General features: G+C 40.9%; 1 protein-coding gene across 2 annotated transcripts in view; it reads left to right on the top strand.

Annotated features, from left to right (window-relative positions):
* Positions 1-21,309, top strand: part of gnb1l (guanine nucleotide binding protein (G protein), beta polypeptide 1-like) — a 49,068-nt gene extending 27,759 nt beyond the window's left edge. For both annotated transcript variants that reach the window (XM_034200237.1, XM_034200239.1), the window contains exons 6-7: positions 13,784-13,999; positions 20,675-21,309. In XM_034200237.1, the coding sequence (XP_034056128.1) occupies positions 13,784-13,999; positions 20,675-20,953 (495 nt within the window). In that variant the 3' untranslated portion in view covers positions 20,954-21,309. The remainder of the gene's footprint in view (positions 1-13,783; positions 14,000-20,674) is intronic.
* Positions 21,310-27,021: the final 5,712 nt, after the last annotated feature.

Genomic DNA, 27,021 nt, shown 5'->3' with positions numbered 1-27,021 from the left:
CCCCCTGTGAGCCAGCCGCGAGCATGGTCGCCGCGTCTTTATTACGTCATCACAACAACACGTTAGGTTACCAACGTAAGCCTGTTCTGACATTCGGTGATATTTTTTCGGTGCTAAAACCCTTTCGGCCGAAAGCCGAAAGGGCCTTTTTAACCATTTTCGGCCGATAATTTTCGGTGGCCGAATATTCGGTGCATCCCTAATATGTATTATTGTATATATATATATACACACATATACACATATACACATACATACACCCATACCCACACATTTACATACACATATACATACACATATATACACACATATATACACACATATATACACATACATACATACACATATATACATATACACATACATATCACATACATACACATATATACACATACATACACATACATACACATATACACATATATACACATACATACACATATATACACATGCATACACATATATACACACACATATATACAGTACACATACATACACATATATACCCATACATATCACATATATACAGTACACATACATACACATATACACATATATACACATACATACACATATATACACATGCATACACATATATACACACACATATATACAGTACACATACATACACATATACACATATATACACATATATACAGTACACATACATATCACATATATACACATATATACAGTACACATACATACACATATACACATATATACAGTACACATATATACACATACATATCACATATATACACATATATACAGTACACATACATACACATATACACATATATACACATACATAAACATATATACACATATATACAGTACACTACACATACATACATATATACACATACATACACATATACAGTACACATACATACACATATACACATATATACACATACATATATACACATATATATATATAGTACACATACAGTACACATACATACACATACACATATATACACATACATACACACATACATACACACATATACACATACATACACCCACACATTTACATACACATATACATACACATATATACACACATATATACACACATATATACACATACATACATACACACACATATATACATATACACACATATATCACATACATACACATATATACACATACATACACATACAGTACACATACATACACATATACACATATATACACATACATACACATATATACACATATATACAGTACACATACATACACATATATACACATACATATCACATATATACACATATATACAGTACACATATACACATATATACACATACATACACATATATACAGTACACTACACATACATACACATATACACATACATATATACACATGTATATACAGTACACATACAGTACACATACATACACATATATACACATATATACACATATATACACATACATACACATACATACACATACACATATATACACATACACACACATATATACACATTACACACACATATATACACATTACACATACATACACATGCATAATAAAACATTTTTTTAAGACATACATAGTCACCCCTTCCTTAACTTAGTGTCTTTAGTTCAGCTGTGTGCTATCGCAGAGCCAAATATTTCTGTTCTTACAATTGCTGTTTTGATATATATGTGCGTCCAAATGCAAGTATATCAAAATGCACAACCCATACCCGGTTGTTCGCTTATAACAGGATACAAGTAATATTTTAAACACTAGACACAAGTTATACAAATTACATTACATTACATTACATTACATTGCATTTAGCTGACGCTTTTATCCAAAGCGACTTACAATAAGTACATTCGACCAGGAAGACACAACCTTGAAGAAAACAGAATCATATAAGTTTTCATACTTCAGGTTTCATATAGCCAAACATTTCAAGTGCTACTCAACTGGCTTTAGATAAGCCAGTCCTTTATTAGTATATAAGTGCTTCGTTAATAGTTCTAACGCTCGAAGTGGAGTCGAAAGAGATGAGTTTTCAGTTTGCGCCGGAAGATGTGCAAGCTATCTGCCACACAAGTTACACATGTCGGTCTTATTTCACTACTTAATACCAGAGTAGTAAGGGAAGTAAACTAAGTGACACACGGCATTATTTTTTATTTGGAGGTTCGTGAAGCTAATTAGCACAAATGGTAAGCTATGCTTTGTTGATTTATAGATGGATAAATAGATATATACTTTATTGATTCCCCAATTTGGGAAATTATTTCTTTACATTAAACACATTCAAATAGAAATACTTCAGTGGAATAGAGAATTAACAATTACAAATAATATGTATGGTTGGATACAACGTTTTGTAGAACAATTGTATTAATATTTTGCTTTCAGGAGTCTTATTTTTGATTGAACTTATCTAGATTTGGACATTAGTGGGAATGTAGCACAACATGGAAGTGAAAGCAGTGCTCTGTTTATTTAAAAGTGAAACCCTAAACTTAATAAATAAATATATATCTTATCAAATAATTGTTATTATAATTTTGCCATTATGGTGCAGCCCCTTTTCTTCTACACACACACACACACACACACACACACACACACACACACACACACACACACACACACACACACACACACACACACACACACACCTTGTGTCCGTCACTCATAAGAAAAAAAGTAGCTGACCGTGTCTTTCACTTGAATAGCTCGTATGCTACCCACTGTTCCCCTGACCTCACACAGCAGGAGGCAACAGCCCACACCGTCCTCCTCACTCTCTCTCCACGCTGTCTCTCTTACACACACACACACACACCCACCCACACACACACACACACACACACACACACACACACCGTGAAGAAGCCACAGAAAACTACCCCCCCTCTATGTTTATCCTCTCACCATCCTTTCTTCATTTTATTTCTCCCCAAGAAGAGAAGCGATTATCCTCCATTATTTCAAAGACAGACTCACCAACAGATTTATGGTCGGCCTGTAAGCCCTTTCTGCCGGAGTTTATGGAAAAAGATTGAATGCAGTGTTAAACTTCACTTTCTCCTCACTTCAGCAAAATCCCACCCAGCCCTCGGCTCATATTCTGGGCTTCATCTAGAAAGTGACACAGCTTATTGTGCTCTTTCTCTGAATCTGATTGGCTGTGAACAATAGGGAGAAACCTCCACATGTGGGTCTGCCGTATGCGAGGCTTCGGGCAGAGGGACAGTATTGATGTATGAAGTGCAAGGCTTTTAATGTGAACAGAGGCTGCTGGCGGGGGAAAGGAAATGTTCCTATACAGATATCCATCACTCTCAGCTCATCACCTTGCTTCCTCGTGGCCATGACATCATGGTGGAGCGGGACAAAATGCGGAGGGAACGATTGGTTCCTGATGTTGCCGCGGTGCAGCCTCGGGCCTGTGGCGGACACAGAAAACACACCGCTGCTCTCTGGGTTGTTCACAGAAGGAAGTGTATGCAGAATATACAAGAAAATCCCCCGATATGTCTCTCTAATTACAGTTAGATTGTATTTATTTATCATTTTTAACTTATTAGTTTATCAGACATGGACAGCGCTATTGATCAACAGGGAAAGAACTGTAAATGACCCAGATTTAGATGAATAGCCACATATTGAGCTTTTGTTCCTGGACGGATGTTTAAAAGGCAACCTGGACATGGAATAAAACACAATATTCTTTCAAAACGAATATATACAATATGATAAATAAAGCTATCTATTAATAATGAATAACGCCACAGTACACATGGTAACATGGCAGGTAGGTACTTTGAAGATTCGACCAGCATGTATGCAAACATGTTTTGGCCAAATGAGCACATGGCTGCTTTAAGATATATTTTTTAAAAGTACTTATTTTACAAGCAAACATTTAGATTATTATGTAAAAAAAAAAGACATACATAAGTGACAGGATTCAGTGAATACATAAATGATCCTTTTAAAACTTTGAGAAGCTACAGCTTTTCCCCTCGCTCTTACAACAATTGTCCCCGATGTTCCTTAACTAAAATCTGACCTCAGGAATTAAATATATTATCTTTCGCAACAAATTTCAAAGCTTTCTCTTTAAACAAAATCTCATGATCAAATGTAATTACTTGGAGAAAGTCTTATCTGTTGGGACAAAACTTTATTTGACAAGTTTCAATGGTCTTATTTCACAATAAATTGATAATCCCAGACTTCTGGACCGTCCAAACATGAGACATTTTGATGGTCATTTTTGACTGAGATTTCAAAAACAAACTAAAAGATTAATGTAAATCATCTACAAAATAACCAATAATGAAAATACTTCTTGGCGTCACTAGCAGGTAAACAATTGGGTTTATTTCTGCATTGGCTGTGAAATAGTTTTGTAAAATCTGCGGAATTTAAACGACTGTATTTGTAATGGTTCAGCAACTTATAGTAATGTCTATTTGTAAGAGCTTGTTTTTGAGTGCCTCCAGGTCACATCGTAGTATCTTGTGTTGCCTCAGCAGCAGGGGGACTTTAAACCGTTCCTTAAAAAGTGATTGTTTTACAAGAAGATTAACAAACAACCAAAATGCGCCATAATTCCTGGAGTCTCGACTCTTTAAGTCCACGGTGGTCTGAACACCTGTGCGACCACCAGAATAGACGCAAATAGACAAACAGGCATAAAATGTTTGCATTGTTGTCTTTGCAGAGGAGGTGCTTTTTGTTTGGTTTTGTCTCGGTCTGTTTGTCGGCAGGATGACAGATCACCTACTTGCTGATTTTTTGTATTAAAGCTTGCAACGGTTTATCAGAAGCACGGGGCTTATACAAAGATTATTTTTCACTTAATTCGTCTGCTCCAATATTTTTTTAAACAAGAATGATTTTACAGGAAAAATGAACAGACGGTAGAAACACATTTTAACACGGAGACAAATAGAAAACACTCCAATGGGATCCATAAGTACAGCTTTGAAGAAATGGCAATGAATCTTAAACACCTGAACTTTTGAAAGAACATCCATAACATCTGTTTGCCACTTATATATCAAATGACTTGTATATAGACTCTACTGCACTGTTTCTATTATATTCTATTTTATTGTATTTCCTTGCACTATTATGTGTTTTATTGTGTTGCACTGTTGGAGGAGCCTGTGACCTAAGACTTTCATTATCATAACTGCACTGTAGCTATGCACACATGACAATAAAAGCCTTGAATCTTGAATCCCATGACTTTGAACAAGTTGAAGCCCGACTAGTTGACATTCTGGAGACAACCCAGTGTCTCTTTCCCTCCTCTTCCACCGGCTTCCAGCCTCGATTTTACAAGACAGCATGGCCTGTAATCGGTAGAAACACATTTGAACACAGAGAGAAATAGAAAAAACACTCCAATGGGATCCATAAGTACAGCTGTGAAGAAATGGCAAGTTGAAGCCCGACTAGTTGCCATTCTGGAGACCATTTTACTGACTGTCCTTTTTTTATTTTATTCAATATGCTCCTTGGATAACTTTTTATTTGATTAGTTTTATTATTTTCTCCTCATAGCATGGTGAAGCAGCTTGAGAGGACGTTGTTTTTAAAGTCTGCTATATAATAATAATAGATTTATTTTCTAAGCGCTTTTACAGGTGCTCAAAGTCGCTTTACAGAGATAGTGAAAAGAAAAGAACAACAAATAAATATAGTTGAAGTCAAATTTAAATCAAGCAATACAACAACAATCACACATTGAAAGCCAGATTGAAGAGGTGAGTTTAATGAAATGTATTATTATGATTAACCCAGCGTCTTCCCCTTCCACCGGCGTCCATGCATCTGTCTGTCCAGCTGTTGTGGGTGATGAATCTGCTCCAGAGCGCCGGCCCCTCTCCAGCAGAGAGCCCTCTTGTAGAAAGGCCTGTGGAGGATATAATGAATTAGGTGTCTACCCAGGGTTCCCCGACCTCCGACCCCTGACATCATCAATCAAGGAGGTCCTACACTTAAGTGAAGCGGTGGGCCCCAAGCCTGCATCGCTTAGCGCGGGCCCTGCCGGCAAGCAGGGGCCGCTGATTTTCACTTGTTTTTATTTGTTTTCATAATCCCTTAGTGTTCGTCCTTCGCTGATGTGTTTGGAAGGAATACACGAACTCTGTCTATAATTTGTTTAAAACGTGGAAGAAGAGAAATATAGAGCGTTAAGTGAGAAGAGGACTTGAAGATGGATGAAAAGATGGCAGACGTGCGGCCCCCCTCGCACATATGGAAAGCATTTCTTTCCCCTCCTCGCTTCTGCAGGGCACGGTGCTTTCGCTGGGGGCCTGATGGTGTTTTAAAGAAAGGGCACGAGTCAGGACAAAATGTCTTTCTGTGCGCTATGCATTCAGAAGTCTTCTGAAATGTAGTGTCCTTTCAGACGGCAGCGAGAAGTCGTTCTTTTAAAAGCTTGAACAAGTTGTAATTGTTTTTAGATAACACTCCAAGCACGTGTGGATGTTTGTTTGAGGTCGTAAGAGGTGTGGTATTTGTTTACTACTGTCCTCATACAGTATGTGTACACAGAAGAAATGTGGGATTAAGGGAAGGCGTGATGCAGGTTGGATCTGCTAGTTGTGCTAGCCGCTAGTATCTTCTAGTTTCTCTTTATCCATTCCTCTTTATTTCTTTTACAACATGTTTTTAAAAGTGTGCTTTCCCAGGATTTGTGGACTGATTTCACATTTGCATCTCATCAATCCTCTCCTGAAACCCATTTACCAGGCCTTTTCTTAACGTTTTTATTCATCCATCTACTCATTTATTTATTTTACACATTTCTATTTAGTTTTACTTAACTTACTGTACTTTTAAACGCTTCAAATTGTACTGATTTTACATTTGCATCTCATAAATCATCTCTTAAACCCCATTAACTAGGCCTTTTCTTAACATTTGTGTTTATCCATCTACTTATTTATTATTTGATGTATCTTTACTCATTTTTATTTAGTTGCACTTAACTTACTGTACTTTTAAACACTTCAAATTGTTCTTATCCTTATATAAATAGTATTGTATAAGTCTTATAAATTAGGATATACTTATTAATACTCCTTCTGTCTTCTCTTCCTCTCTGTGGCGATGCTAAGATATGTAGAATGGGAGGGATGAAACCCTCTTTAATGGTCTCACATGCACAGCACACAGTGAAATGTGGCCTCTGCTTTTAACCCATTCTAGTACCAGGAGTCTAGAACTAGGAGCAGGGCAGCTATTGTACAGCGTCTGGGGAGTGAGGGGGGTGTCCGGTGCCTTGCTCAAGGGCACCACGGCAGGGCAGGAGGTGAACTGGGACCTCTCCAAGTAGCAGTCCACACTCCATATTTTAGGTCTGGTCGGGGACTTGAACCGGCGCCCCTACGGCTCCCAGTCCAAGCCCCTACTGACTGATATGAAGCCTTCAGTTTTGATCAGTTCACTTTTATGCTCTCCTTCACAGAAGTGATTTAAGATCTGCAACTTTTTTTATATATATTTTTATTGAAGACACATAGAAAAGACATGTGGTACATTGATAGGGACCACAGTTCAAAGCTACTAGTAACCATTTACTATTGTGCATCAATTGACAAGCCATACATGGTTGATTTCCTCTTTTTTTAATACAAAAAACAGTTTAATATAACTAAATCTATGTTCCTAGTAAAGGTATCTTTATATATATTTTAACAGAGGTGGTATAGTTTAGGTTTTTGTGCACCTGGCTTTATTTCATTTCATGTGATCTGACTGATTTACTCTGATGGTTTCAGCGGTTGCAGGGGGTCCGCGGGGTCTTAAAAAGTATTAAAAGTTGATAAATCAATTTAGCGAAAATTAAGGCTATTAAAAAGCATTAAACGGCATTTTACAAGGTATTACATTTAGTAGCTTGTTTTCAATAAGTATATAAATGGTCCAAAGAGGTTGTATTCTACAGTCTGCCTGAATGTAATCATGGCCTAGGTGTGTCGTGTGATTCTGTGTAGTTTATTTATGGCATCCCGTTGGATTTGACGTCATCTGAACAGGACATCGCACGCTCACTGCTTGATAGCGCGACGGTCCGTTTACGCCGGTTGCTAAGCAACATCGTTATGGGGAAATGCAAGTCTGCGTCCAAATGGTTGGAAGATAAGGAGGAAGGACAATCAATATATATATATAGTAAAGTGTGTCGCCAAGGTAACCGGTTAAAAGTTAAGAGGTCTTAAAATGTTTGGAAAGGGTCTTAAAAAAGCTCTTAAAAGGTATTACATCTGACTTCAAGATTCCTGCATATCGGGTTGTAAACATTGCGGCGGGATGTGAAATGTCCCGGGGTGAAATGGGGATGAAGCAACACGATAGTTGGTTGTTTATGATTTTGTTTGAGAAAGGGAGCGGGCATTAGGCGTGTAGAGCTGAAGCAGTTCGTTGATTTATCACTTAGTTGATTGACAGAACATGTAATGCAGCCTTTCCAATGCTTATGTTTGAGTGTTCATTGATTTAGGGACACAAAAAACCATGTGGGAAATTGTGTTTTGAAAAACTTTTGTTCACGTTTTGCTGACTAAGTTAATAATTTAATAATTGTTAATGTTATTGCCATGGTAACCGATGTGCGGCACTTCAGTAATAAGTATTTTACAGAATCCAAAAAGGTCAAATGTGTGAAAATAGTATAAAGGATTCAGTGTCCTTGTAAGGTTATTGATAACAAAAGAATCAAGCATACTTAGTCAATAATTAAGATAAAAAAGGGTTGATACAAATCAAATATACCAACAAGAAAGCACATTATAAAATAAAATAACAAACTTTTAAACAAAAGTCTATATTAAAATTATTTGTAAAACTTTTTTTGCTGGTTCAAAGAAACGTCATTGTTCCCGAATTGGGACATTTATTTTGTTGTTACCAAGAAAATGTAAATCATTTAAAAATAAATGTATACTTCTCAACATAGAGATATACATCTTAAGAGTATTTGTAGAATATAAAATGTACAGAATAGGTTATGATAAATGTAAAATAAGAGCTAATAAAGAAAGTCAACATAGGATACTATATGCATTACAAAAACAATTGGAAAGTAGTTGCAATTTTTTAATAGAAATGTAAATGCATGAGGAGAGCAGTTATACAATACACAACTTTAATACCTGAAGTGCTGTACAATCAAACACACATCAGAAATCTTCTCACTGTGCTGAACGAGTGCAGGGAGTGAGGCCTGTGTCTCAGTAATACAGATGAGGAGCAAAGTGAGTTGTGCTGTAATGGAGTGTTTGGAGAGAGAGCAGCAGGCTGAGCGTCTCTCCGAGTGTCAGCGGGAGCTTCCTCAAAGATAACCTCTGCTTCCAGCTCACAGCTCCAACATCTGACCAAACTCTCCTCTCTTATCGTCCTCCTGACTTCTCCAACTTCTGACCAAACTCTCCTCTTATCGTCCTCCTGACTTCTCCAACATCTGACCAAACTCTCCTCTTATCGTCCTCCTGACTTCTCTAACTTCTGACCAAACTCTCCTCTCTTATCGTCCTCCTGACTTCTCTAACTTCTGACCAAACTCTCCTCTCTTATCGTCCTCCTGACTTCTCTAACTTCTGACCAAACTCTCCTCTTATTGTCCTCCTGACTTCTCCAACATCTGACCAAACTCTCCTCTTATCGTCCTCATGACTTCTCCAACTTCTGACCAAACTCTCCTCTCTTATCGTCCTCCTGACTTCTCCAACATCTGACCAAACTCTCCTCTCTTATCGTGCTCATGACTTCTCTAACATCTGACCAGACTCTCTTCTTATCGTCCTCCTGACTTCTCCAACATCTGACCAAACTCTCCTCTCTAATCGTCCTCATGACTTCTCTAACATCTGACCAAACTCTCCTCTTATCGTCCTCCTGACTTCTCCAACATCTGACCAAACTCTCCTCTTATCGTCCTCCTGACTTCTCTAACTTCTGACCGAACTCTCCTCTTATCGTCCTCCTGACTTCTCTAACTTCTGACCAAACTCTCCTCTTATCGTCCTCCTGACTTCTCTAACTTCTGACCAAACTCTCCTCTTATCGTCCTCCTGACTTCTCTAACATCTGACCAAACTCTCCTCTTATCGTCCTCCTGACTTCTCCAACATCTGACCAAACTCTCCTCTCTTATCGTCCTCCTGACTTCTCTAACTTCTGACCAAACTCTCCTCTTATCGTCCTCCTGACTTCTCTAACATCTGACCAAACTCTCCTCTTATCGTCCTCGTGACTTCTCTAACTTCTGACCAAACTCTCCTCTTATCGTCCTCCTGACTTCTCTAACATCTGACCAAACTCCTCTCTTATCGTCCTCCTGACTTCTCTAACTTCTGACCAAACTCTCCTCTTATCGTCCTCCTGACTTCTCTAACATCTGACCAAACTCCTCTCTTATCGTCCTCCTGACTTCTCTAACTTCTGACCAAACTCTCCTCTTATCGTCCTCCTGACTTCTCTAACATCTGACCAAACTCTCCTCTTATCGTCCTCCTGACTTCTCTAACATCTGACCAAACTCTCTTCTTATCGTCCTCCTGACTTCTCTAACTTCTGACCAAACTCTCCTCTCTTATCGTCCTCCTGACTTCTCCAACATCTGACCAAACTCTCCTCTCTTATCGTCCTCCTGACTTCTCTAACTTCTGACCAAACTCTCCTCTTATCGTCCTCCTGACTTCTCTAACTTCTGACCAAACTCTCCTCTTATCGTCCTCCTGACTTCTCTAACATCTGACCAAACTCTCCTCTTATCGTCCTCCTGACTTCTCTAACTTCTGACCAAACTCTCCTCTTATCGTCCTCCTGACTTCTCTAACTTCTGACCAAACTCTCCTCTTATCGTCCTCCTGACTTCTCTAACATCTGACCAAACTCTCTTCTTATCGTCCTCCTGACTTCTCTAACTTCTGACCAAACTCTCCTCTTATCGTCCTCCTGACTTCTCCAACATCTGACCAAACTCTCCTCTCTTATCGTCCTCCTGACTTCTCCAACTTCTGACCAAACTCTCCTCTTATCGTCCTCCTGACTTCTCTAACTTCTGACCAAACTCTCCTCTTATCGTCCTCCTGACTTCTCTAACTTCTGACCAAACTCTCCTCTTATCGTCCTCCTGACTTCTCCAACTTCTGACCACACTCTCCTCTTATCGTCCTCCTGACTTCTCCAACTTCTGACCAAACTCTCCTCTTATCGTCCTCCTGACTTCTCCAACTTCTGACCAAACTCTCCTCTCTTATCGTCCTCATGACTTCTCTAACTTCTGACCAAACTCTCCTCTTATCGTCCTCCTGACTTCTCCAACTTCTGACCAAACTCTCCTCTCTTATCGTCCTCATGACTTCTCTAACATCTGACCAAACTCTCCTCTTATCGTCCTCCTGACTTCTCTAACATCTGACCAAACTCTCCTCTTATTGTCCTCCTGACTTCTCTAACTTCTGACCAAACTCTCCTCTTATCGTCCTCCTGACTTCTCCAACTTCTGACCAAACTCTCCTCTCTTATCGTCCTCCTGACTTCTCCAACATCTGACCAAACTCTCCTCTCTTATCGTGCTCATGACTTCTCTAACATCTGACCAAACTCTCCTCTTATCGTCCTCCTGACTTCTCTAACATCTGACCAAACTCTCCTCTTATCGTCCTCCTGACTTCTCTAACATCTGACCAAACTCTCCTCTTATCGTCCTCCTGACTTCTCCAACATCTGACCAAACTCTCCTCTTATCGTCCTCCTGACTTCTCTAACTTCTGACCGAACTCTCCTCTTATCGTCCTCCTGACTTCTCTAACTTCTGACCAAACTCTCCTCTTATCGTCCTCCTGACTTCTCTAACTTCTGACCAAACTCTCCTCTTATCGTCCTCCTGACTTCTCTAACTTCTGACCAAACTCTCCTCTTATCGTCCTCCTGACTTCTCTAACATCTGACCAAACTCTCCTCTTATTGTCCTCCTGACTTCTCCAACTTCTGACCAAACTCTCCTCTCTTATCGTCCTCCTGACTTCTCTAACTTCTGACCAAACTCTCCTCTTATCGTCCTCCTGACTTCTCTAACTTCTGACCAAACTCTCCTCTTATCGTCCTCCTGACTTCTCTAACATCTGACCAAACTCTCCTCTTATCGTCCTCCTGACTTCTCTAACTTCTGACCAAACTCTCCTCTCTTATCGTCCTCCTGACTTCTCTAACTTCTGACCAAACTCTCCTCTTATCGTCCTCCTGACTTCTCTAACTTCTGACCAAACTCTCCTCTTATCGTCCTCCTGACTTCTCCAACATCTGACCAAACTCTCCTCTTATCGTCCTCCTGACTTCTCCAACTTCTGACCACACTCTCCTCTTATCGTCCTCCTGACTTCTCCAACTTCTGACCAAACTCTCCTCTTATCGTCCTCCTGACTTCTCCAACTTCTGACCAAACTCTCCTCTTATCGTCCTCCTGACTTCTCCAACATCTGACCAAACTCTCCTCTCTTATCGTCCTCCTGACTTCTCTAACTTCTGACCAAACTCTCCTCTTATCGTCCTCCTGACTTCTCTAACTTCTGACCACACTCTCCTCTTATCGTCCTCCTGACTTCTCCAACTTCTGACCACACTCTCCTCTTATCGTCCTCCTGACTTCTCCAACTTCTGACCACACTCTCCTCTTATCGTCCTCCTGACTTCTCTAACTTCTGACCAAACTCCTCTCTTATCGTCCTCCTGACTTCTCCAACATCTGACCAAACTCTCCTCTCTTATCGTCCTCCTGACTTCTCTAACATCTGACCAAACTCTCCTCTTATCGTCCTCCTGACTTCTCTAACATCTGACCAAACTCTCCTCTCTTATCGTCCTCCTGACTTCTCTAACATCTGACCAAACTCCTCTCTTATCGTCCTCCTGACTTCTCTAACATCTGACCAAACTCCTCTCTTATCGTCCTCCTGACTTCTCTAACATCTGACCAAACTCTCCTCTCTTATCGTCCTCCTGACTTCTCTAACATCTGACCAAACTCCTCTCTTATCGTCCTCCTGACTTCTCTAACATCTGACCAAACTCTCCTCTCTTATCGTCCTCATGACTTCTCTAACATCTGACCAAACTCCTCTCTTATCGTCCTCCTGACTTCTCTAACATCTGACCACACTCTCCTCTTATCGTCCTCATGACTTCTCTAACATCTGACCAAACTCCTCTCTTATCGTCCTCATGACTTCGCTAACATCTGACCAAACTCTCCTCTCTTATCGTCCTCCTGACTTCTCTAACATCTGACCACACTCCTCTTATCGTCCTCCTGACTTCTCTAACATCTAACCAAACTCTCCTCGGCAAACTCTCCTCTCTTAATCGTCCTCCCTGACTTCTCTAACATCTGACCAAACTCTCCTCTCTTATCGTCCTCATGACTTCTCTAACATCTGACCACACTCCTCTCTTATCGTCCTCCTGACTTCTCTAACATCTGACCAACTCTCCTCTCTATCGTCCTCATGACTTCTCTAAACATTCTGACCACACTCTCCTCTTATCGTCCTCCTGACTTCTCTAACATATGACCAAACTCTCCTCTCTTATCGTCCTCCTGACTTCTCTAACATCTGACCAAACTCCTCTCTTATCGTCCCTCATGACTTCTCTAACATCTGACCACACTCCTCTCTTATCGTCCTCATGACTTCTCTAACATCTGACCAAACTCCTCTTATCGTCCTCCTGACTTCTCTAACATCTGACCAAACTCCTCTCTTATCGTCCTCCTGACTTCCAGCCAGACTCGGGCCCCGGACCTCTCCTGTTGGCCGGATACGAGGACGGTTCCCTGTTGCTGTGGGACGTTACCCAGAGGGCCCAGCTGAGCCAGACTAAAGCCCACCCTGAGCCCGTCATGTGCCTGACCTTTGACCCCCAGTGTCTGAGAGGCGTCTCTGGCTCCTCTGAGAAGGACCTCTGCTCCTGGAGGCTGGACGGACAGAACAACCTGCAGGTCAGCAGGCTTTCTAATGTTTCCAAAACCTTTGTGTGTTAATGATTTTTAAACATGTCTTATAATGACAGCTATCAATAAACCATAAATCTGTTGAAGGTTAGAAAAAACATTTGTGTACTATTTTACTAATTAATCATTTAAATTCAGTCGTGTTTCCTGTTTTAACCAATTTGTCCATATCTTCAAGGAAACCTATGTTTGCAGTGTATTTGTTACTTGTATCTCCCGGTTTACTTTAATCTAACTATGTTAACCATTAGCAAATACTTTAGGCACCATTTTTAGAGCTAATAAGTTCAACCATGCATGCATTACTTTTAGCTAACTATTGTAACTATTTTTCAATCACCTTTTAAACCCAATTCTAACGATATTACCAATAAAATGAATCCATTACTTTAAGCTATCTATTTTATCATTATAACATTCTTTTTAGCTTTAGTGTTTGGGCTACACCCCTTACTCAACCAAACACATGTTCTATGTATATTCAACCATGCATTTATTATTTGCAACGATATAAACTATGTATCCATAATACTAAGCTTACTGTTAATACTTTTATGCTCTTTTGCTGACTAGTTTTCTGGCATTGTCGATCGTAACTTGCAGTATTGACATGTTGCAGCACAATTACTGTTTGATATATTTGAAAAAATATATACATATATGCTATACATATTTGAAATGAGTTGTAGTTATTGTTTTTATTCTGCCATCCTTTCTATTACACCTTCACAACTGCAGAAGTGCTGTCTGAAGTGACCCTGCTTAAGGCCCTCCGCCCCCTACATGCTAACAAATTGTTGCACAACAGTCAGCGCCATGAAATATCATAACATGATAATATCATAACATGATAATAGAGGAGTTCAGAGGAGAGTTGTGGTTCTCGAGGCTCTCTTAGAAAACACCAGGGGCCGAAGAGGAAGAGGCTCAGTGGGGCTGCAGGGGCCATAAATCAGCTGCTGGTTACACAGCGATGGCAGGGCCAGGGGCCAAGGGCCGAGCTGGGGCTGTCACTCCAGACTGAAACCACCCACACACACTCTCACACTCTCTCACACACACACACACACACACACACACACACACACACACACACACACACACACACACACACATTAGGGCTGGATTATAAACTGTAGTTCTAGAGGAAAAACACGGCACAAAAATATAATTATAACCCAGTTAAAAATAATACATTATTCCTGTTAACTGGGATAATATTGATACACAAACTTCTTAAAAACACAATATACACACACACACACACATACACACACACACTGACAGTCACACATTAGGGTTGGATTATATACAGTAGTTCAGGATGACAAACACGGCACAAAAATATCATTATAACCCGGTTAAAAACTAAAATAATACATTATTCCTGTTAACTGGGATAATATTGATACACAAACTTCTTAAAAACACAATACACACTGGTTCTCACCATAGACTGTATGGTTCTCACACACGAAGAAATAAACAATACACTAAAGCCAACTCCAGAGCATCTTCTGCCCCACCACGCATCAGCTTTGTGCCGTAATTCATTTGAGATAACAGCCAGCGCCTCAGAGACTGAACGCCTCAGAGACTGAACGCCTCATTTGAAGCTGTATTTTCTCTTGATTTCATGAGCAAAAGGGAATGCTCCCATTCTGCAGCCAACGGCCATGAATCAGAGCAGAAGGGAACCCGGGGCTGATATAGTACACGCCTGCACAGTCGAGGGGTATTATTCTTTCCAGGTCTTTTTACAAATGAATGCTTGAATTAGAAATATTTGCAAAGCCCCAAATCTTTTCACCCTAAAAATGAGTTTGGAAAAACACTCTGAAGCATTTGATTCAATATACCAAAAAAAGGAGGAGATTGGTTATTTGGTTTATTTTGCTCAAGCAACAAAATATTGATTCAGCGTGTAATCCAGGATGACGATGACAGGAAAAAAGCACGAGGAAGGGGAAAAGATCCAACAGGGGCTTTTAAATTATCCTGTAGTGCAGCTCAGTGTGACGTCCAGACAGCTATCCTCACTTCTTCCCACAAAAGTATTTCTGTGTGGCAGCAGTGAAAGGAGGGGGGGGGTGCGAGGACCTGCCGGGTTGCGGACCCGAGTCCTGACGGACGACCCGCGAGAGGTAATAAAAATATCAAAACCTCGGAGGCCCCCTTAACCAAACAAAAAACACATCTGCAGTAAAGGGAACAGTAGTTCACAGTGGGAGGCTGAGGAGGCTGAGGAGGCTATAAGTGCCACAGCATCCCACTTCCCACAAATTAACCCTGAGATACCGTTGAATTTAGCGGCGAGGAAGATAAATGCTTTTCGTGTAATGGAGGGGAAACTGAATGTGACACAACCCAGTGCATTGATGATTTAGTGAAGCTGAGGGGCTGTGAAGTGAGCTTATCAAGCCCCGCTAAAGACAGATAGCCTCAGGAATGGAGGTTAATGTAATACACATGGCTCCCAGAGGCCTTTATCTGCCGTTTGACCCGGCTGCCCTGATATCGTTTCATAGTGATGAGGCATCATCTTCGGCCCTTTTTTCTCCCTTTCCTTTCCTAGTGTTACAGTTTCGGGAATGTGTCAGTGTGAGATTATGAAGGGCATTGGTGTCGGGGCTTTACAAGCTGTTAAACCAGATGAACATATATTTAGGCGGCCACTCAAATGTATTGATAAGCGCAGCGACGTGTTCCTTCAGGTGAAAGTAAAAGGTTGCAGAATGCAGGTATGGACAGAGGGAGATTAGCAGTGTAAATCAAGCGTGGCTGACGGCGAGCTACTTCTGAGACTGATGACAGTTCTCTAAAACAAATCCCCAAAGTCTCCTAAATATTCACCTAGTGGTCACTTATATGGTGTCTCCTGTGAATCCGACCCGACATGTTATTCGGGTCGTATCAACCTCAGTCTGCTAAAGGACTGATGTAAGTCTGAGCTGCCGTCATAAAAATAAAAGCTCTCTTCCTTGAGAACTCGTTTTGTCTGTCTTTTCTGAAAGGGTCTGCTTTGACACATCCATCTCCTGTCAGCCTCAGCCAGGCTCTGACAGGCGAGGTGACAAAAGGCTGTAATCTCCCTGCCGCTCAGTGTGGTTCAGGGACAGGGTGTGTCAGAAATACCTGCGAAAAGCCTCCTGGCCGCTAGGCTCGAGTGAGTAAGCGATGACTGGACGTTTCAGTGGATGAGCGTGAACGCCAAGACCGAGGGGAGAGGCGAGGGGTAGAAAAGTGGAGCGAGGCTTGAGTGAGATCTGCCAAGTGGACGCTCCTTTTGAACGTCTCCTCTGTCGGTGAGAGGCTACAAAAGAGGATCCCGAAGTGTGAGTTTGTGTTGGATCTGTCGGAGGCCGCAAGATGTGTAGTGGGCCCAGCTGCGGTCGCCTCCTGACAGCTGCCAAACAAGCTTGCTGTGAGTGTGTGTGAGTGTGTGTGGATGCTGTAACACAGGGGAGAAAGGAGTGTTTAAACAAAAAAATAGGGTTTCAGATTAAATGAGACTCCCCCGATGGAGACATTGGATTTTATTGCGGTTAGACCTGTTTAATGGCAAATCCATGTAATAATGGTGTGTACTGATGGCAAGACCACTGCTGCTGGATGAGGTTGAACTGAAATGACAAATCCATTAACTTTTTGAGGACAAATTAATGGGCTTCAACTTCCATTTTATTGTCCATTTATCTGAGGATTGATTTCACATTGTTTATTTTTCCCAACGCTCAAGGGGATGACTTCAGATTGCTTGTTATTCACACGACTTGGGCTGCAACATTTGAGCAAAGTGGATGAGTGCAGTATCCAAATCGCAAGGCAAAATGTGTGAACATATCTGAATTAAGCTTTGTGGAGCTACAGGGAAGTCCTTGCCTACAAATATAATTCTACAGACTTTTAAAAATGTCCTTGTTAGTTTCAGACGCCATTTAAAAAAAATCCCACCATAATGATTCAATACATTTTAAATGATAATGTAAATGTTTCCAAATGCAGCCCTTCCACCAACAGTATGTGCTCTTTTCCCTCCATCCCGAGAGTTTGTTGATGGTTCTACCGCTCTCATGACGGTCAATGGGAAGCAGCCAGTTAGCTTAGCACAACAACATTGGAAACAGGAAGTCTGAATGCGTTCATAATGTTTAACTATTACTTAAAAAAATTACCTCAATAATTAATTGTTCATTTAAAAAAACAATGTCATATCAGAATATCTATATTGGCTTCATACTTGGGTATAACTACATTTCGTAAGTGTCTCTCACTGCAGTAAGAAATAGGCACAAATAAATAAAAGCCGAGGTAGCAGCATTTAGATGAAATGAAATATAAAGTATTTACACATTTTACTGACCATAAAATGTTAATAAACAAACTAACATTTAAATATGACGGGTGTTAGGCATCTAAAATAAATATCACTTAGAAACCAGCCTATAAGCCCCATTCATTTGACATATAGCCCCGGAGAATCTTTTATGTTCTCACCACTTTCCATGTTCTCACACTGTAGAAAGTCAAATCACTTCACCGGCTCTGCTGAACGACCATTACTTCATCATTAGCCAGTTACTGCTTACGTTTGACCTTTTAATGAAACAAATGCCTTTACCGGACACAAACTATGGGAAGCAAAACAAACAAAAACAGACACTTAAACCCATCATTATCAGGCCTCTAATGCAAAGCAGATGGAGAGCGGTTGGGGCATACCAACTTCTTGAGGTAATAACAAAGCTCAAAACAATCTTTCACCCCCCGGGTTTCTTTGCATCAGTGTATCTGGTTGTTTGGTCGAACCAGACACACTCTCTTTCGCACCAGTGGTACCAGCGATGATGGTTTGATAAACAAAAGCAACCCCATCACTGCGTGTCCTGAACTCGCTCAGAACCAGAATCGTTTTTTATTATCAAGTAGGTTGACACATACGAGGAATTGGTGTAGGTAGGTGTGTAGGTAGGTAGGTAGGTGTGTAGGTAGGTAGGTGTGTAGGTAGGTAGGTGTGTAGGTAGGTAGGTGTGTAGGTAGGTAGGTGTGTAGGTAGGTAGGTGTGTAGGTAGGTAGGTGTGTAGGTAGGTAGGTAGGTGTGTAGGTAGGTAGGTGTGTAGGTAGGTAGGTGTGTAGGTAGGTAGGTGTGTAGGTAGGTAGGTGTGTAGGTAGGTAGGTGTGTAGGTAGGTAGGTGTGTAGGTAGGTAGGTGTGTAGGTAGGTAGGTGTGTAGGTAGGTAGGTAGGTAGGTAGGTAGGTAGGTAGGTAGGTAGGTAGGTAGGTAGGTAGGTAGGTAGGTAGCATACAAAAACAAGGCAATGTACATAAGAGAAAAATTAAAGACACAAGGAATAAACGGTCAAAAGATATTTCTGAAATAGAAATAAAATAGCATTAAAAAGTTAAAGAAAATATATATATATATATATATGCGTAAATGGTACACAGAAAGAAGAATATGGTTGTTTTTTTTAAGAAAGGAGCAAGAAATAGTACTATTTTAAAATACTTTTGTTACAAATAAAAAATAAACACAATATTTACACAAAATGTAAATCTGTAAGAAACTGAGTACCATAAAATATGACAAATGTTATATTCGAAGTGGAGCGCGGTGCAGATTTAAAACGCTGCACAGCTCGCTCTGTTTTGATCAATGGCATTCCTCCCTGCCTTTCCTCTCTGTTGCATTCCACGTTATCCACTTGGGCCATGAGTACCTGGCTTATATCTTCCACATGCGGCTCGTGGATGGTTCCTGCCCGGAACAGGAGCACGCAGATAAATTCTCCACCGTCTGCTCCCATCGCAGGCCATTAGTCTCCCTAGACACAGCTTATGAAGTCAATTATACGCTGTCCAGTTTGATTTCAGCTCCCAGATCCAGATGTTTGTGTCCCATCTACAGGTCCTGCAGAGATCCCTAGCTTGCAGGAAAAGCACGTTCTCTCCCCAGGAATGCCCTCCACAGCAGGCCTTTAGATAGTGATCTCCGCCACCATTCATTATAATATGTCAGAAAGTTGCCCCTTTTAGAGAGATTGATACAGTTCTTGGACACGGCGAGAGGAAGCTGTGGCTAATCTTTCACAGGCAGACGCGACAACGGTGTATTTATCGGAGTCTCTTCTCCCGCTGACCGGACCTTTCAGTGCGACTGTAATTCATCAGAGGCGTTTAAAGCAACAAGGCCTCTGCAAACAAGCATTTCAGCGAGACGGTCTCTCTTGCAAACTGTGACAAAGGTAACTCCATGCCCCGCTTCCAGAACAGGCCTCCCCTAACTCCAAACCAAATAGCGGTACGCAGAGAGATCTGCTCGCTGCCCTCGTGCCGTGATGTTTTATGGCCGATGATTGAGTCTGCAGCGCTTCAACAGACACTCACACTTAGAGCTCAGTCATCAGATCAGCTGATAGGCTCTCCATGTCGGTGTTTTTGTTGGACTCGGTTTCCTAGACGGCAGTGATTAATCGACTCGGTGACCTAATTAGTTTGTCTGATTATTTTTGTCTCCTTATTTGCATTAATACTTTTTGGTTTTAGGTTTCTTTGACAATTACCGCAACGAAAGTGCTACTCGTCAAAGAGTTTCAAATACATTTAAATATGTCTGTGGTTTTTCTACCCGGCTGAAATCCTTTTCCTCTCTGTGGTTTTGCAGCTCCAGGACTCTGTGACGCTGGTCAACCCTGGGGTTTCCCAGCTGTGTGTCAGGGGTGACGGTAAACTCCTGGCATCAGCGGGCTGGGACCATCGGGTGCGGATATTCGGGTGGAAGAAGCTGCGACCGCTGGCCGTGCTTCAGTACCACACCGACCTGGTGCTAAGCGTGGCCTTCTCTGACCACCAGGACCCCCGACAGAGACTGCTGGCTGCTGGATCCAAAGACCAGCGCATCAGCCTGTGGTCCATATTCAACGAGGGGGCGGACACTGGCTGAACCTCAAAGCTCTGGGAGGATCTATGGACTCTTAATCAGTTCTTTCTACTGATTTTAATGTGACCCTGAATGGTGTCGGTGAACAAAATGGCAGCTTTTCAGGGCAATGAAGCAATGCCCTTATATAACAATGTTTTACTCATTGTTTGTCATAAAACCACCGCCTTCTTCAACTTTCTCAACTCAGAGAGAGATGCAGATGGACTATAATGGGAAAGATATACTGTATGTGACTATTACTCATAACAATTGTAGCCTCTGCTTGGACCCAACAACTGACTTTAGTGACTTGGTGATTAAGGCAATGAGGAGTAATAAAAAAAGAAAAACTGATAAATATATTGGTGGGCTACTAATATGTTCTCAATGTGTCCTTAAATGATTTCAAGATACTACACAACCATCCCTGATTTTGTTTTATAATGTTTATTACTATTCTTTCATCAACAAATCTAAATGCCATTTCCCAAACAATGTGTACAGTTAACATCAGAAATATGAAGGTCAACATGTGTGATATTAGAACAGCAAAACCTTGTTAACTCTGGTAGGTTGTTGTTAACACAGCGTACGTCGGGCATATAGTTGTCTTTTTTAATACGATTTTCTCAAGCATGTGTTACACAATGTTATCGTCAATACATTATACAGTATTTCCATTGCGTACAAAAAAATACATACCTATGGCAGCTGGATATATAGACAGGCAGAACATGTGAAGCCAACAGAAATATCCCATCTATTCCAAATAGTTCACGAGGCTCTTGTTGACCACTATTTCCAGCCCCTGTTTGCTGAAGCCTTTGTGATGCTGTGTGCAACTATGTGATTGTGTTGACTTATCTGATGGAGATTTGCTCCAGTGGACCTGAATTTGAGGTATAGAGCGCACCTGAGCAGCTCTGTAATCGTGTGTTGTTATTCTAGCAGCTCTTAGCTTAACACACAGCCTGACCTGGGCTGTATTTGTCAAACAAGGTTAATCACAGCAGGGACATAAGGAACAGGGCTGTTGGTTTAGTGGTTTCTGGTGATCTGCAGAGGCTCTCTGTGGTCAGTGTTACCTGTGTATGAGCTGGTTTTATTTTCTTAACAAGTACTACTTCTTTGTTAATGGAAAATGTCAGAAAACTGAAGAAATCTCAAGTTAAAGAATTAAGTAAGGGGGTAAAGTAAGAGATATGTTTTGGTATCATCTGTAAGGGTGATCAAAAGCATATGGAATGAAATGATTGTTAACTTTTACATCTACTTCACATTCAATGCCATATAGAGTGGTGCAGGAATGAGTCTTACAAACCGAAAAAGAGTTGGCATTTCCCCACTTCTGGTTCCCTCGTCTTAAAGTCAATGGTTTTTGAATTCGTTTTTTTGTTTAAATGCCTGAAATAAGCTCTGTGGTGTACACACTGTTAATATATTGAAGCTTATTTTGTTCTACGACATAACACAACGACAGTTGGTAAAATATTACCAAACGAGACTAACAAACACCAGCACTCTGAATATTAGCCACCTTTAGCTTAGCGGTTGTGATATAAAGTGACCGTGATATAATACATCGGTTTGTAACCTAATGTTAGCTTTTTAATTCTGGCAACTGCATTTCCCCTTTAAAAATCATACAAGTGGTGTTGGTATGTGGAGATTATCCTGCTGAAGGAAATGTGTTAAGTATCATAAACGTGTGTTGGCCACAGAGCTTTTATCCTGCAATATACCGAAATCCAATTGATAAAATGTTGTCGAAGAAGCCCTTGTGATGCTAACTTCTGTGTCGGCCATTTCTATACAGATGTATTTTTAAGAAACAGACATTTGTCACGAACAAGGCCAAAGGTGGTCCTGTTGTGAAAGTCCCAGAGAAAATAGAGAGGTGTTGTTTTTCTGTCTCTAATAATATCTCTGAGTCAACGAGCAGCATGGGAGCTCATGTGTTACAGCAATGCGTTGGGAGGCCGGGGGCTTCAAACGCTGCACGTTCTGCTTCATAAAGGCTTCGTCTCCTGGGATGACCCCGAGTTGAAGAGCTCATCATGCTGTACAGGAAGGGCCTGAGAAATCAAAGGGCCAGACCAGCATAATGGCCCCGAATCATTAGTGAACAGAGGAAAGACAAGGTCATTCGCTAGCTGTGACGCTACTGCCACTGGGGGGGGAAAGAGAATAGCTGCAGTTTTGGTTGCTTGGATCAAATTCTTGTTTTGTATGAGTTGTTTCTGTGCTCATAACTTGTTGAATTCCCTTTTTTTTTGGGTATCATTTAAAAAACTCATGGAATAAGATAGGGGTGTCCAGTGTTTCCCACAGAATTTGATTATATTTGTGGGGCCACCGCACCCCCCCACCCCCCCGGTAAGAAAAGCCAAAGGCCCCTTTACCAATTTGGGTTATCAAATAAGATAATACATGCGAGTTCATGGCTACTGTAGACAACGTTCTTGTTGCTCTGTGTTGCGTTGCTAATGAGTGAGACACACCGGAGTTGAGGATCTGTGGGGTTTATTCTCCCAAAAATATAATTTACAATGTAGGCATTTAGCAGACGCCTTATTCCAAAGCGACTTACAATGACCAATTACAGGGACATTCTCCCTGGAGTAACCGAGGGCTAAGTGCCTTACTCAAGGGCATACTAGTAGCGGTGTTCCAGGCAGGATTTGAACTCGCAACCTTCCGATCATCAGCCCACCTCACTATCCATTGATTAGACCACCAACAAAACAAAAAAAAGAATAATCATTTTTATTTTTTTTATGAGATCCATTTGTGGCGGACGATATTTAATTGTGGCAGCCCGCCACAATTAAATCAATGTATGGGAAACACTGGGTGTCCAAACTACGGCCCATTTTGAATCGGCCCTCAGCAAATTCAAAAAGTATAATGGAGTATGACCCACAAAAGCAACTTGTGCTTGTCTTATATTGTACTTCTTAACTATAAATGTGAAAATATATTACACCGTAGTATTCATGTGTTAATACGACCACTAAATTCAGTCGATTAAAGTTGGAAACATTTTCTAAGTTGATAAGAAAAAAGCCCAATGACTTATTTCCATAACAAGCTTGAAATACACCCTTCCTATTTCTCCTTATTATAATCAATCTTCTGTTTTAAGGGATGAGCTGCCAACACTCACGAGCATCATGTACCTACATTTGATTGATTTTGCTAACTTATAACTGAACTTATGAGGCACTAAACCTCTCCTCTAGTGAGCGGCCCAGCCCTTCTTATATTTTTCTGTATGTAAAAAAGGTTGGACACCCCTGGAATAAGACCTTTTTCTCTGGCTGGTTTTAATGACACGTTGTCCCTGTTACCCGCAGAGCTCCAGCTCCACCTTTTGTGTCTGACCCCGCCGGTGACATGTCGCATTCATACTAACTTCCTAACTCTCATGTTGGCTTTGAACAAACACTCGTGGTGGCGTGGGCCAGCTTCCGTCCATTCTCTGATAAATCAAATGCTGAATCCATTGGAGCAGACGGCAACCGGCTGGCTTTAGAAGTGCCTGTTGGGGTGGCGGTGGACCTCATAAATCACTTCATAATGGATCATTTAGGAAGTCAATAAATGGACAGGGATACCGTGTGCACAATAGCCCCCGTGCTTCACTTATCACCTAACGTGTGTCCTCCTTGGCCTTGAGGGTCAGAGGTCAGCCTGGCTCAGGGATCGGACATTATCCATTGCCTTTTGTTGGTGTTGGTGTTGGTGTGTGAGTGTGTGTGTGGTGGATGCCTTTACTCCCTGAGCCTTTGGGTGCATTCATGGACATGTGAGACGTCACACTGAGCCTGATTATTTTAAATGAATGGTTGAGGAAAATAATCCCGTCTGTAGAAGCCAAAACCAATGTTCCGCCTCACGGCTAAGTTGGTTTTATTTATTTTTTCAAATGTGACTTAATACAAATGTATTAAGTCTGTTGCCCGGTGGTGATGATGTGTTTTGATGTTCTGTATAAAATGTCCGTCAGCAGCCTCATACACACCATAAACCCTAGTACCTTTTGTATTAGTTGAGAGGCCATGGTTAGAGGGGGGGTTTAGGTACAGGACTCTGATTGGTTTACCTGCCTTGTTTTTAATAACTGTCCCCAGATTCTTCATGCAGGGAGGCAGCAGAAATGTACACAGAGGTGGAGCGAACTAATGGAGACCCTGATAGGCCGGTCACTACAGATGTTCCAGATGCAGCTGGGTGTCAACGGATGCTTTAGGTTGCATTATCATCCATCCTCTGCCTCTCCATACTTCACTGGCAAGTCCTTGGCACTGTTTCTCCGTGAGTCTGAGACATCTGGGCACAGTTTTGTAACTGAGCGGGTTGCTCTTTTACTCCGTGTGAAACGATGGACTGATTGAAATACTGTGTCTGAAAATGGCCTGTTGAAAGCATGCCGAAGCACGTCAAGAAATTTAATGTGGTAAAATATTCCAATGTACGCTTTATAATGATAATATAAGATGGTATTGAGTTGCAATTCATGACCATTCCTTCAGTAGGCGCAGTTTCACTGATTGCAACAAACATTTTTTACTTCACAATAATTAAAGATATCTGTAATCTTAGCCTATAAAACAACTTTATTCAGTAGGTTATAATGAAGCTTAATTAAGGTGCTAAACAATAAATGACTCGCGTGTGCTTTATTTGAATGTCTATATGTATATATGGTCCCTTAAGACTGTAGGACAGGGTTACAAAATGAGGTCGGCCCTCAGGCTTCAATGTCAAGTCTTAGACTGATGCATACTCCACCAGGGACACCATTTATTAAGAATGCAACATATGCAGGACATTTTCATTGCTGGATTGGGTTTAGATAACATTTGGACCACTCTTAATGGAGCAGGTGGTGAGAGAACGAAGAGGCTGTGAGATATTACTCATGTATGTAACTAAAATCTGAGGTAGTTTTACTCTACTCTAATTTAATCCTTTTATTTAATGCAAAATATTGTACATTTGATTGTTTACCGGTAAAGATTTGCCATGCTAATGTCAGTCGTCCTGCTTTAGACAGACTGTACTAAAACGGTTGTGCATCAGCAGTGCCAGTAATGTTTCCTTTGCGTTGTGAAACCTATATTTAGTCCGCATGTCGCTTTTTGACTCTTCCACAACACCGATAAACTCACTATCGTCTCCCGCTGCTTCTGGACTTCCGCCCGGCTCTCCTCGGCACCTGCAGGCCGGCGACGGTGCTCCACAGGCGGCTTCCTGACCAGACGAGAGGGGCAACAACAGCGACACTGAACAGGCTGTGAGGGCCATGTTTATGGGCAAGTACAGATTTGTTGAAGTTATATTTGTGTGTTTCCTTGTTGGGCTTATTATGACTTAACTTTAACTAAATGTACGTTAAATTAGGGACTAGTTAGCTACATATTGACACTTGCTTGTCAAATGGGCATATTAGTGTTATTTTAATGATGCTACATAGAATAGACCTTTCAGGATATATTAAAACTTAATTTCCCATAGTGACAACATAATATTGTTCTATTGCAAAGTAAAAGCTTTAGTCACCTTCCCAACCTTCTTCTTCTTCTTCTTCTTCTTCTTCTTCTTCTTCTTCTTCTTCTTCTTCTTCTTCTTCTTCTTCTTCTTCTTCTTCTTCTTCTTCTTCTTCTTCTTCTTCTTCTTCTTCTTCTTCTTCTTCTTCTTCTTCTTCTTCTTCTTCTTCTTCTTCTTCTTCTTCTTCTTCTTCTTCTTCTTCTTCTTCTTCTTCTTCTTCTTCTTCCACATGAGTGGAAACATTATTTAACCTTTGACACATAAGCCTTTAACATTAGAGACAAACTACTTTAAGGAGCTTCACAACAGCCTGTCGGATATTTAGCAAAGGGAAGCTAAATGTTGCTCAGATGTTTAAATACAAACACTGTTGATGCCTCTGAATTGTAAATAAAGTGGTGCTTTTATGAGGGAATAATTAGCTAAAGTGAAATTGACACCTGCTTGTCAAGTAGGCCCATTATATTTTACATATTTGAATGATGCTAAGTAGCTAAAATCGATATTTTATGCTGCCATTCTCCATATTGACTTCA

This window comes from Gymnodraco acuticeps, unplaced genomic scaffold (genome assembly GCF_902827175.1).
Source record: "Gymnodraco acuticeps unplaced genomic scaffold, fGymAcu1.1, whole genome shotgun sequence".
Lineage (NCBI taxonomy): Eukaryota > Metazoa > Chordata > Actinopteri > Perciformes > Bathydraconidae > Gymnodraco > Gymnodraco acuticeps.
This window is presented reverse-complemented; position numbering and strand designations above follow the sequence as displayed.